Genomic DNA, 13,103 nt, shown 5'->3' on the forward strand with positions numbered 1-13,103 from the left:
TTAAATACAGTACAAATACCTGTTAAAACTAAAAACGGAAAAATTCCTTCACATTTCTACTGTACATTTACCTGTTTTTTTACAGTGAGGGTTAAATAGTTCATTATTTAAAATGGGGAAAACATCCAACAGGAAATTATGATTGTTGTCTTCAAGACGAGACAATAAAACATGTTTTGTTCTGCTCTACATATTCTGTTGAGAGAAGGAAATTAGAATGTCGATTTATAGGAAATAAATGACAGTTAAATATGCACGATATTTTGGACAAAATTTTACTGCTGAATTTTTTTAATTAATAAATTACCTTAGGAAAACTAAATTGATAGAATATAAGTGTTATAAATTGTTTTATGTATTATTTTCTTTGTGGGAGATATATATGTTGCATCCCGATCCACACCCATTCCTGTAGGTGGCGGTAAACACATCAATACGTTGTTGCACCGCCATAAAAGAAGAAGAAGAGAAAATCCTCTTGGGGCGGAGTGACCCAACAGGAACATCCGGGAAAAACCGGAAACAGTTTAGAGAGAAAAGTCGGAGGAGACGCACGTGGATCATTTCGGCTCGGACTGAAATCAAACTAACACTGAACAAGGAAACAGAGAGAGAACTGAGCGACTAGAGACACAAACTGCTGAGGACGAAACAACAAGCAAACCAAAGTAAAGTAAGTTCAGAAAGTTCTACAGGAGAGAAAGTGACTTCCTGGTTTAACTTCTTTCTGCTGTGTTTTCAGCTTCACTCTGAGGAGACAAAATGGCGTCCAGATCAGACGATGATCTCTGCTGTCCGATGTGTCTGGATATATTTAGGATCCGGTTCTTCTGTCATGTAGCCACAGCTTCTGTAAGGAATGTCTGCAGAAATGTTGGAGAGCAAGACCTGGTCGTCATGTCCTGTTTGTAGGAAAAGATCAGCATCAGTTGCTCCTCCTGTAACTGGCTCTGAGAATCTGTGTGATCTTTGTTACAGCAGAGAAACCAAACAGCTTCAGAGATCTCTGCTCTCTGCACTCTGAGAAACTCAAACTCTTCTGTCTGGACCATCATCAGCCAGTTTGTCTCGTCTGCAGAGATTCAGATTTACACACCAACCACAGATTCAGACCCATCGATGAAGCTGCTCGGCCCCACTGGAAGAACCTTCAGGAAACTCTGAGCCTTTAAAGGAGAAGCTGGAGCTCAGGAAGAAAGTTCAGGAGAGTTGATCAGACAGCAGAACACTGAAGTCCAGGCCCGACACACAGAGAGGCAGATTAGGGAGCAGTTTAAGCAGCTTCATCAGTTCTAGCAGAGGAAGAGGAGGCAGGCTGGCTGCACTGAGGAGGAAGAGAGCAGAAGAGAGGGATGATGAAGGAGAAGATGGAGGCTCTGAGCAGAGAGATAGCAGCTCTTTCAGACACAGTCAGAGCCACAGAGGAGGAGCTGAAGCTGCAGACGTCTCATTCCTGCACAACTACAAGGCTGCAGTGGAAAGAGTCCAGCGCTGCCCCTGCTGGAGGATCCACAGCTGCCTCAGGAGCTCTGATAGACCAGGCCAAACATCTGGGCAACCTGGCCTTCAACATCTGGAGCAACATGGAGACCATGGTGACCTACACTCCTCTGGTTCTGGACCCAAACACGGCTGTTAAAGAACTCCATCTGTCTGAAGATCTGACCAGTTCGACTTTTGGAGAGGAACAGCAGCTTCCTGATAATCCAGAGAGATTTGATTGTTATTGCTTCTCTGCTCTGAGTTCTGAGGGTTTTAACTCGGGGAACCACAGCTGGGATGTTGATGTTGGAGACGGTTCATACTGCGGCCTTGTGTGATAGCAGAGTCTGTAGAGAGGAAGGGAAACATAGAGTCTGGATTGTTGGATTTATTTAACTCTTCAGGTCAACTCTTTGCATGTTCTCCTTCAGCTCCTTCCACTTGTCTCTCAGTCCAGAACAAAGTCCAGAGGATCAGAGTGAATCTGGACTGGGACAGAGGAAAACTGTCCTTCTCTGATCTGGACACTAACACACACATACACACCTTCACACACACCTTCACTCACAAGATGTTTCCATACTTCGGTACGACTAAAACACTAAAGATCCTACCGATGAAGATCTCTGTGATCAAACAGCAGCTCTGATGATCTCAGCAAGAAGAACAAATTAATCATTGATCAGATGATTGATTGGTTTTATGATTAATAGTTTCCTGGTTTGGTGAATTTATTGTTTTTACTTTTAAAGTCAGGAAACTGGAGACGATCTGATCATCTGTGTTCTTCACATCTTTCTTTAGACAAAAATCAAAATATATAAATACAACAATTTATTATTCATGAAAGTTTCTGATTTCAGCATCTGGACATTAAAAAATAATGAATTTTCTTTAGTTTTAAGCTTTATTGTTTGTACAAAATGAGCCGTTTCTGATCCAAACTTGAAGTAATTTTGTGTTTTTGTTCATTTTGTAAGAATTTCATGTAACAAATATATCAGCTGCTTCATGGGAACAAATGATTATTGATCCATCGATCCATCTTTTCCAGGCTTCGTATTGAAAATAATTCACTGTAAACTTGTTTTTATTCTCCCAGGTTTGTTTTCAGACTTTTGGCCCAAAAGTTGATATAAATCAGAATTTCAGTTCAGAGAGAAAAAAAATAACCAAATGTTTTGTTTCTTTTCCCTCCATTTAACAGTAAAAACAAGCTGCCAGGTTACAAACAGCAGGGCTGGATTTAAATTGAATTATGTTTTTATAAGTTCATCCAGTTTGAACCAGATTCAGAAAAGAAAAAGAAAATTTAAGCTGATTAACACGTTATTGTTTCTGATTCTCAGTATCTGAAACATCATGTAAATTCTGAGCGTTTCTGGTTGAAGATAACTGGTAAAACATTCAAATGCTTCCAGTCTGGAGATAAGTTGATTGAATCAACGAGTTTCTCCTTCTGCTCCTGTAATAGAACATTTCGTTTTCAGTCTTACTTCATTTTTGAAGGAGCTGATACATTTCCTTAAGTTACTTATGGATTATATCTGCTTTGTTTTTGTATTTCTGCAAGATGTTTGTCCATTAAATAAGTTTGCAGATGTTTACGCAGCTGAGATAGACCTGAAGACATCTTGGGTAAAAAGCTTGATCTGATTATTGTGGAATGTAGATTGTACCTTGTTTGACCTGAACCCATGACTAACTGACAAAGAAGAATTGGACGTTTCTCCTGAAATCCTCATCGGTTCTCTTTGCTGCCATAAAATCATCTCCTCCAAGAGGTGAGAGATAATTCATGAGGTGGGGTCAGGGTGTCTCTGTGGCCATCTGGTAATGGAGATGAGATCAGACTTTGGGAGGGTCTCTGTCTTGCTGTGACTCTATAATGATGTGATGTGTGTCGCTCAGGGCTCTTCTACTGACTGCGCTCAGTGAGACGGGTCTTTGAACGGTTTTGCCTTCGAATAAAGAAACTTGAAGACAAAAAGTTTAATCGTTCTCTTACTATTGAAACAGATTCTCGTTCCTTGATAATGAAATTTCCGTAACACTCCGAATCTGTTGAGTTCAAGAAGCTCAAAGCTTTGATCATCTGGGGTTCTGACTCCGTCACTCTGACTGAATTATAGAAACGACAAAGAAATAATTGTAAAGCAACAACACAGATTCTGATCAACATGAATGTCCAGATAAATAAAGATATTTAGCTGTGAAGAAGCCGCCAGCATGTAGATAAATGTGTTAAAAGCAGGTTGAGCTCAACCTGCGTCTCAATCAGAAACCCTCAGATTAAACGCTGCTCCATCTTCAAGTCAGTATTACTTCCATTCAGTTCTGCACTTTGACAGGAGAACCGAACATGAACTGGGAAGTTAAACTGGTAACAAATCATGTTCTACACAAAGAAAGTTTTAAATAAATTTAGAGCAGCAAAGCTTCAGGCTTGATGGTGATTTAATTGTAGAGTTAAATCAGGTTGCAAGATGTTACAAATTGCTCTAGAATAAATCAGATGCTTAATCTGAGCCCAGTTTGGATTGAAAATGAGATTAATTCTTAAATGAAACCAAGTAAACCAGCAAATCGTGGGTTAGACTTTGTTATTAAAGCTTCAACTAAATAAAGTAAAATGAGTTGAACCACGGGCTGCACAGTGGCGCAGTTGGTAGAGCTGTTGCCTTGCAGCAAGAAGGTTCTGGGTTCGATTCCCGGCCCCGGTTTTTCTGCATGGAGTCTCCATGTTCTCCCTGTGCATGGTGGGTTTTCTCCGGGTACTCCGGTTTCCTCCCACAGTCCAAAAACATGACTGTCAGGTTAATTGGCCTCTCCAAATTGCCTATAGGTGTGTGTGAGTGTGTGTGCATGGTTGTGTGTCCTGTGTGTCTCTGTGTTGCCCTGTGACAGACTGGTGACCTGTCCAGGTGACCCCGCCTCTCACCCGGCACACCAGCTGGAGAGGCACCAGCACCTCCTGACCCCACTGAGGGACAAGGGTGCAAGAAAATGGATGGATGGATGGAGTTGAACCACCTGGATCTGAACTCATGTAGTAAAGTTGATTGTTGTATCGAAGGAGATGCTTCAGGGTTACTAATTTAATCCAAAGTGAAATCCAGGCCGTAAACTTTAATATTTATAAATGCTGAGGTCTGGTTTCAGAATCATAATGTCAAAATCTGTACATGGTGAGAGAAATACTCCTGGATATGGACAGCTTAAGATTTCATTATTTAAAAAAAGTCCCTTTGGGATTTCAAACTTTGTCGTTTAAATGTTTTATTTCTATAGATCTATAACAGAAGCTGTTCATTTCAACAGGGGAACCAGAATGTTCCGAACAGGACGATGCTTCAGATTGAGAGGAAATCTGGATTCAAATTACAAATTATGACTTAATTATGCAGCATTTCATTACAAAAACACCAATAAGCAGAGAGGTGAATGACTAGATGTTAGCAGGGATGAATGCTAAGACAGAAGTTTGTGATGAAACCTGATGGAGGACGAGGCTGTGGGAGCAGAAAGTGATCGATCAGGTGTGGAGTCTGTGGCTGACATGATGATCCCACCTTGGACAGACGGTGATAAAATCAGTTGATCTCTTCATCGTTTAGCGTTTGGCTTCATGTGTCGGATAACCTGAGACCTCCTGCAGCGCTGCATTTAGCAACATCATCAAACGGCTGGAATGGTAAAACGAGCTCAACGAGGCTTCAGAACCAAAACTTAGAAATGTATAAAATCCTGAAACAATCAGATTCCGAGGGTGGAAATTAGCACCCGCTACTGGCCAAATGCGGGTAAAAGTGTTAAGTAAATTGCAGCAACGCATCCGTCACTGTGGCGGGTTGACAATTTGAACAGGAAAAACTAAAAACTCCATTCAGTTTGGACTTTTGTGGGCCCTACGCTGTCAGAAGCTGAATGCTGCTTCTCCACGTTTGGTTCTGGTTCTGGGGATGCAGAGCAGAACCAGAAGATCTGAGGGGTCTAGACGGTTGGTACAGTAATAACAGATCTTTAATGTATTGTGGTGCTAAACCGTTCAGTGATTTATAAACTAACAGTATTTTAAAGTCTATTCTCTGAGCTACAGGGAGCCAGTGTAGGGACTTTAAAACTGGTGTTATGTCTCCATCTTCCTGGTTTTAGTGAGAACAGCAGCAGCAGCTTCTGGATCAGCTGCAGCTGTTTAATTGATTTGTTAGTCAGACCTGTGAAGACGCTGCTGCAGGAATCAATGCGGCTAAAGATAAACGCATGGATGAGTTTCTCTAGATCGTGCTGAGACATGAGTCCATGGAATTTGATTAGATGTCGTGGTGTGTTTTTAAATGTATGCATGATAAATAAATGGATAGTATAAAAATGTATATAAAAGTATGTATATTTATATGTGTGGGTGTGTATATTAAATTACGGATAGAGGAGGACATGAGGAAATGTTCCTATGTATAAATAGTATGAATTAGACCTCTAAGATCTACACTCCATACCAGCAGGTGGCGGTAATGCTACTAAACGTTTGTTGCCAACCGCCAATAAAACCAAGAAAAAGAAAAAACCAGTAGAAGAAGAAGAAAAGACAAAGAAGAAGAAAAGAAAATCCTCCCAGTAGGTGGCGGTAATACACATCTATAAGTTGTTTGCAAACCGCCATTAAAACAAGAAGAAGAGAAAATCCTCTTGGGGCGGAGTGACTCCAACAGGAACATCCGGGAAAAACAGGAAACAGTTTAGAGAGAAAAGTCGGAGGAGACGCACGTGGGATCATTTTCGGCTCGGACTGAAATCAAACTAACACTGAACAAGGAGAACAGAGAGAGAACTGAGCGACTAGAGACACAAACTGCTGGAGGACGAAACAACAAGCAAACCAAAGTAAAAGTAAGTTCAGAAAGTTTCTACAGGAGAGAAAGTGACTTCCTGGTTTAACTTTCTTTCTGCTGTGTTTTCAGCTTCACTCTGAGGAGACAAAATGGCGTCCAGATCAGACGATGATCTCTGCTGTCCGATGTGTCTGGATATATTTAAGGATCCGGTTCTTCTGTCATGTAGCCACAGCTTCTGTAAGGAATGTCTGCAGAAATGTTGGAGAGCAAGACCTGGTCGCTCATGTCCTGTTTGTAGGAAAAGATCAGCATCAGTTGCTCCTCCCTGTAATCTGGCTCTGAAGAATCTGTGTGAGTCTTTGTTACAGCAGAGAAACCAAACAGCTTCAGAGGATCTCTGCTCTCTGCACTCTGAGAAACTCAAACTCTTCTGTCTGGACCATCATCAGCCAGTTTGTCTCGTCTGCAGAGATTCAGATTTACACACCAACCACAGATTCAGACCCATCGATGAAGCTGCTCGGCCCCACTGGAAGAACCTTCAGGAAACTCTGGAGCCTTTAAAGGAGAAGCTGGAGCTCAGGAAGAAAGTTCAGGAGGAGTTTGATCAGACAGCAGAACACCTGAAGGTCCAGGCCCGACACACAGAGAGGCAGATTAGGGAGCAGTTTAAGCAGCTTCATCAGTTTCTAGCAGAGGAAGAGGAGGCCAGGCTGGCTGCACTGAGGGAGGAAGAGGAGCAGAAGAGAGGGATGATGAAGGAGAAGATGGAGGCTCTGAGCAGAGAGATAGCAGCTCTTTCAGACACAGTCAGAGCCACAGAGGAGGAGCTGAGAGCTGCAGACGTCTCATTCCTGCACAACTACAAGGCTGCAGTGGAAAGAGTCCAGCGCTGCCCCCTGCTGGAGGATCCACAACTGCCCTCAGGAGCTCTGATAGACCAGGCCAAACATCTGGGCAACCTGGCCTTCAACATCTGGAGCAACATGGAGACCATGGTGACCTACACTCCTCTGGTTCTAGACCCAAACACAGCTGGTCCATGGCTCCATCTGTTTGATGATCTGACTGGTTTAACTGACGGAAAGAAACAGCAGCTTCCTTATAATCCAGAGAGGATTGACTGGTGGGATTGTGTTCTGAGTTCTGAGGGTTTTAACTCAGGGAACCACAGCTGGGATGTTGATGTTGCAGACAGTAAATACTGGGAACTTGGTGTGATAGAAGAGTCTGTGAAGAGGAAGGAAGACATAAAGTCTGGATTGTTTTATTTTGAGTTTTATCAAGGTAAATACTCAGCATCTTCTCCATCAGCTCCTTCCATTTTTCTCTCAGTCCAGAAGAATCTCCAGAGGATCAGGGTGAATCTGGACTGGGACAGAGGAAAACTGTCCTTCTCTGATCTGGATACTAACACACACATACACACCTTCACACACACCTTCACTCACAGGATGGTTCCATTCTTCAGTGCTAATAAAACAGTAAAGATCCAACCAATGAAGATCTCAGTGATCAAACAGCAGCTCTGATGATCTCAGCATGAAGAACAAATCAATCATTACTGATCAGATGATTGATTGGTTTTATTATTGACTTGTTCTTTTAATTTTACTTATAAAGGATTTTATAATGAAAACTATCAACAGTTTCACAAAAGTAATGTCTTTACTTTTGGTTGAAGAGTTATTATTTACATAAATGTTGTGTAAAAGAGACATTTCCAAACAAGAAGATACTTTTTTTATCATTTTGGAAGAATTATGTACAAAAAACTGATCAGATCCTTCATGGGAACAAATGTCTGTTGTTCATGTCTCCTGTTGATCTGAAACAGCAAAATAAAGCCAATAAAAACAGACATTTACCAGGTTTCTATTCATTAATGGCTTCAGATTAAAGTAAATGATGCATTAATGTTTCCTCTCACTGATGACTTGATTTTATTGGTCAGAGTGGAGGAACGTCGCCCTGAGACCTTTAAAGTCATTTCATCTCCTACAGCTAGAAAAACACGATGAATGATTAAATGAAGGCCAGTTCAGGTAAAAACTCAGGTGGATTTTGTCAACATGAAACTGTAAATATTAAAGAGCAGCAGATTCATCGTCCACAGAAGCTGATTATGAAGCAGAAACTCAGGTTGGCCTGAAATCCCTTCATCTCTGTGTTAAATGGTGTCGGCTGGCAAACGGCAACAATTAGCTTAAAGTATTTCAGAGAAATTGGAGCCAAAATGCAACATGTTAAAGATAAAAGAAGGATTTTAGTTGTTGATTTTATGGTTGACTTTTAGTTTCCTGCTCTGTGACTCAGAGCAAAGAGACGGACAGGGAATGAAGGTTAAAACGTTTAAACAGGTTTTTCTGCTTTGGCCGATCCTCTTCTTAGATTAGCACACTGTAAAAAAGGACAGTCAAGTTCACACAAAAACTCAGTAAAATCACAACAGAGAAATACTCTAAACTGTCAAAGAAAAATGTTTTAAAATTATTTTACAGCAACAATATGTTAGTGTAATCAACTTTATTAAAATACAAAAAAACTGAAAAATATTGTTATAGTCAATTAAAAAATCTGTCAATATGACATTCAAATACTGAATAAACTTTGTTTTTTGCTTTTTGTCTGTTTTTAAAAATATAAAGTTCACTTTAAAACTTTATTTTGTATTTGTTATATACAGTTTAAACTTAAATGTTCATTAATGTAATTCAGCAGTGATGTTGGTCACTGTAAAATAATTTACATATTTTTCCAGTAGAGTTAATTATTTAACATCTGTCATTTCAGCTGTTTTCCTGTAAAAACACTTTATTTTTTTTGTTTTTACAGTGCAGCAGAGGAGTCCTTCTCCTCGGCTAAATGACTTCCTAATCCGTGTCTCCATGTTTTTAGTTACGTTTCCATCTCTGCGAGTTTTAACGATGTTTCTCCTCGGTTTTCTCTCGGCTCGTTTCCTCTGGTTCTCTTACAGGAAAAACTTTTTCCTCATCACGTCGGTTTGTGCTGCTGAGCTCCGGATCTCAAAGTTAAGAACTTCTTCTTACGTCTGGATGCCTTATTATTGCTCAGGCGAGTGTTTGGATGATAAAACTAAACTGAGGCATTGCCATGGTAACCAGGAAGCTGGCGGAGGATAGTGCAGCTGCCGATCTTTATCTGGAGGACCAGGATGATTGTCTGTGTGGATTTAAGTTCCGAGGATGAAAAATGGCCGACCTGAGAGTGGAAAAAGATAATTCATGTGGGGAAAGTAAAATGTTGTCTGAAATGGAACAAGTACCGTTCCAGTTTATGGCGGACAACTCCGGCTTATGGCTGGAACTATGGAGGAATTCAAAGGTACTAAACTCATGAATTAAGAGACGATACACAAACTCCATTCTCTCCGGCTCACTGGCAACCAGGAAGATATTTAATGCACATCTGCGGAATCACATATTACATTTTCATCATCTCATTTTCATTGTCTCAGAATCCAAAATGTCTTGTCTTCTGCTTCTGGCTTCGAACATTTATACCGTTTCAGTCTGCTATTGTGTATTGGAAACTGTCTGACCAATGGCATTCTGAATCCTGCTTCTGGCTCTGTTTTCCAAAATCTTCTGCAATAACAACTCGATTAATAATATTTCGGCTCCGACATAATGAAAAGACACTTGCTAGGAATTCCTTCCACAACAACTTACTGGGTCAGATTGACCCGGACATTCGACATAATACATTCCTTTTCAGTAAAACATATCTTAATGTGAATTAACATAACTTTTAACTATTAATATAATTATATTCTTCTACAGAACCCGTGTCAGGGATTGGAGCACCGGAACCCGGGCAGGGGCAGGGCCATTTGGTGGAGCCCCTGGACGTCCCTTTATGGCTGGTGCCCCTGGTAAGGCAGGGTTTATAGAACCAGAGGGTTGGGGGTAGACCACGGAGCCCCACAACCCGGGATTGGGGCTCCAGGACCCGGGCACAGGCTCAGCCATTTGGTGGAGCCCCTGGAAGTGTCTTTATGGCTGGGGACTTTGTTGGATGGAACAAGTCCCATTCCGCCAAATGGCTGACCATTCCGGCTTATGGCTGGACCCTCCCCAGGATTCGGACACCCACAGCCCCGCAACAAGTTGTCAAAAATCCCCCTGTCTGGTTCTCCAGAATCGGGGCCCAGGGAGGGAATTATGTTGCTTCTGTACCTGGGATTGGGGCACCAGGACCCGGGCAGGGGCCCAGCCATTTGGTGGAGCCCCTGGAAGTCTCTTTATGGCTGGGGACTTTGTTGGATGGAACAAGTCCCATTCTGCCAAATGGCTGACCATTCCGGCTTATGGCTGGACCCTCCCCAGGATTCAGACACCCACAGCCCCGCAACAAGTTGTCTGGTTCTCCAGAATCGGGGCCCAGGGAGGGAGTTATGGTGCTTCTGTACCCGGGATTGGGGCACCAGGACCTGGGCAGGGGCCCAGCCATTTGCCGGAGCCCTGGACGTCTCCTTATGACTGGTGCCTCTGGTAAGGCAGCCATTTGGAAGTACCACCCCGTGTTTCCTTATGTCCGGGCCCGGTTCTCCAGAACCGGGACTGCTCACGGAGGTGCCGCACTGGGGGTTCGGTTACCAGGACCCCACCTTACCTCTGTCAAAAAAACCTGTGACTCTGGGACCTCCGGGGAGCTTAAACCCAATCCTACTCACACCCGGGTCAAGAGTCCAAGGTTGAGATCTCAAAGTAACCTTTGGCCTCCACGAGGCTGTTGTCTGCCTTTTTCGCCACCCGGGACACAGGCACCAAAGGAAGAACCACTTTGACCTCCGCTCTACCGCCCCCTTGACCTCCAGGACCACCCCTTGGACCACCAGGACCGAACGTTGACCTCTGGCACTTGAGGTAAACATGCAGACATTTGGCAGCAGCGCTGTCAGATCCCTTATGGCGAGCCTCAAACTCCACAACCAAACCTTCACGTGTGGCAAACGCACTCCCTCGTCATTCCGAAGACCCCCCCACCTCAATCCGCACTCGAAACAACTTTGGGAGGCTTAATCACATGGCCAGACATCGGGCAGCAGCGCCGCCAGATCCCTTATGGCCGGCCTCAACACCCCACCGACTCACATAACTCGACACCCACAACTCAAAAACCAAAGGTTTACATATGGCCTGCTGACAAGCGCAGACATCAGGCAGCACCACCCTAGCATCCGAGTTACACGAGTCCACCCCCAAACTCACCCTTTTTCAAAATAACCAAAGTTTTCCATATGGAAAAAATTATCCCTCGCGGCTACCCCATGACCCCAAATCCCCACTTAACTGGACTCCGGGAATCACGCTCACACCTTATGGCCGACATGACCCCCAATGGCAGAACCCCAGACCTTCCGGAGGTCCTCAACCAAAATCTGGCTCGTCAGAAACCAATCCAAGAGCTCCATCCGGTGGATCTTGCATGTTACTGCGCCTCCGCCCGAATGGTGCAAACTGCGCCCAAATTCCCGATGCAAATGCCGCAAGATATCCATGTTCGATCTCCCGGACTCTAGTGAGCATTTTTCGCCATGGCGCTGCATAATGAATAGAAATTTTAGGACATAATGGTGCACGGCCCAAACCCTAACCCCAGGACTTTATCAGTCTGTTATCATATTGTACTGAATTTTAATCCTGCATGTTTTCTGTCTTCCTCAGACGTTTCACCAACATCTTTAACCACAAAATTGTGAAACTGAGCAAAAACACGAAAACTGAAGGCAAGAAAAGTGTCACTTGTTCTTGTTAAAAACCAACAGCATATCCCATTATCAGACCCTTTCTTAACAGATTTTACCTAAATAGTTTGAAGATGTTGCTTCTTTCAAAACAGAAAAGATTTCAATGAACTTCTAAACCATCATGTTCCTCCTGCACTGTAAAAGGAATGAGTTGAACCAACTTCATTTAATTGATTCAACTGGTAACAATTATGTTTATCCAGACCCCATTTATTAAGTTTATTCAACTCTGTATGTTGTGATCATGTTACTCAATGTGTTTATTTTTTTAAAATCTGAATTCATTAAGTTGGTTTAACTACAAAATGTTTATATTTATTAAACTTTCTAACTTGTTTCCTGCATTTCTTCATGACTCTTTAAGGAACTAGAAGCTCAATGTTTTTATCCAACCTTGTTATTAATCAGTGAAATAAGTTGGAGGTGAGACGTTTGGTTCCTGCTGCAGCTCAGTGTTAATCTGGTTAATCTGAGAGATGAGCTCCAGTCTAACACTGCAGTGAGGATTAAAAGCAGCCAGACAAGGTGAGGGATGGAGGAGAGGTCACCATCAGGAAGTTTGAACCTCTGCAACAAACTGCATTTTAATCACAACCAGCTGCTGATTTTACTGAGTTTTGGGATTTCCAGTTAAATCCTTTATTTTCCGGTTTGGGTTGAATCAGGTGTGGCCCACGTTGGGCTGTGGCGGGTCATATCCATGTTGGTTTATTCTCAGCTAAAAATAGGTTTACTGTTGTTATCAAATGTAAAATATGTCAGAGATGCAGCGATCAGAGCTTTTCTGTCCAACACTGATCTCCAGTTTTCATTCTGCTCTGATCTTCCAGTTCCTGGATTTTTTTTCTCCAGAGAGAAAAATGTTCTGCAGGTTCTGAGTTTCAGGTAGAAGTTCTGAATGAAACAAAAATATTAAGACTTTATCACTTTATGCTTCAAAGCATTGACCTCTGACCTTCATGGGATGGGAATGTTTTACTTTAATTAGGACTTTCTGAAAGGCAGCGTTGATG

At 42.4% G+C, this 13,103-nt stretch overlaps 1 protein-coding gene across 1 annotated transcript; it reads left to right on the top strand.

Annotated features, from left to right (window-relative positions):
- Positions 1–5,403: 5,403 nt before the first annotated feature.
- On the top strand, positions 5,404–8,180 carry LOC145554284 (E3 ubiquitin-protein ligase TRIM35-like). The gene is made up of 2 exons (XM_081613826.1): positions 5,404–6,372; positions 6,444–8,180. The coding sequence occupies exon 2, from the start codon at positions 6,464–6,466 to the stop codon at positions 7,847–7,849; it is 1,386 nt and encodes a 461-aa protein (XP_081469952.1). The 5' UTR covers positions 5,404–6,372; positions 6,444–6,463; the 3' UTR covers positions 7,850–8,180.
- The last annotated feature ends 4,923 nt before the right edge of the window (positions 8,181–13,103 follow it).

The sequence above is a fragment of the Poecilia reticulata genome, chromosome 12 (genome assembly GCF_904066995.2).
Source record: "Poecilia reticulata chromosome 12, P_reticulata-male-v2, whole genome shotgun sequence".
NCBI lineage: Eukaryota > Metazoa > Chordata > Actinopteri > Cyprinodontiformes > Poeciliidae > Poecilia > Poecilia reticulata.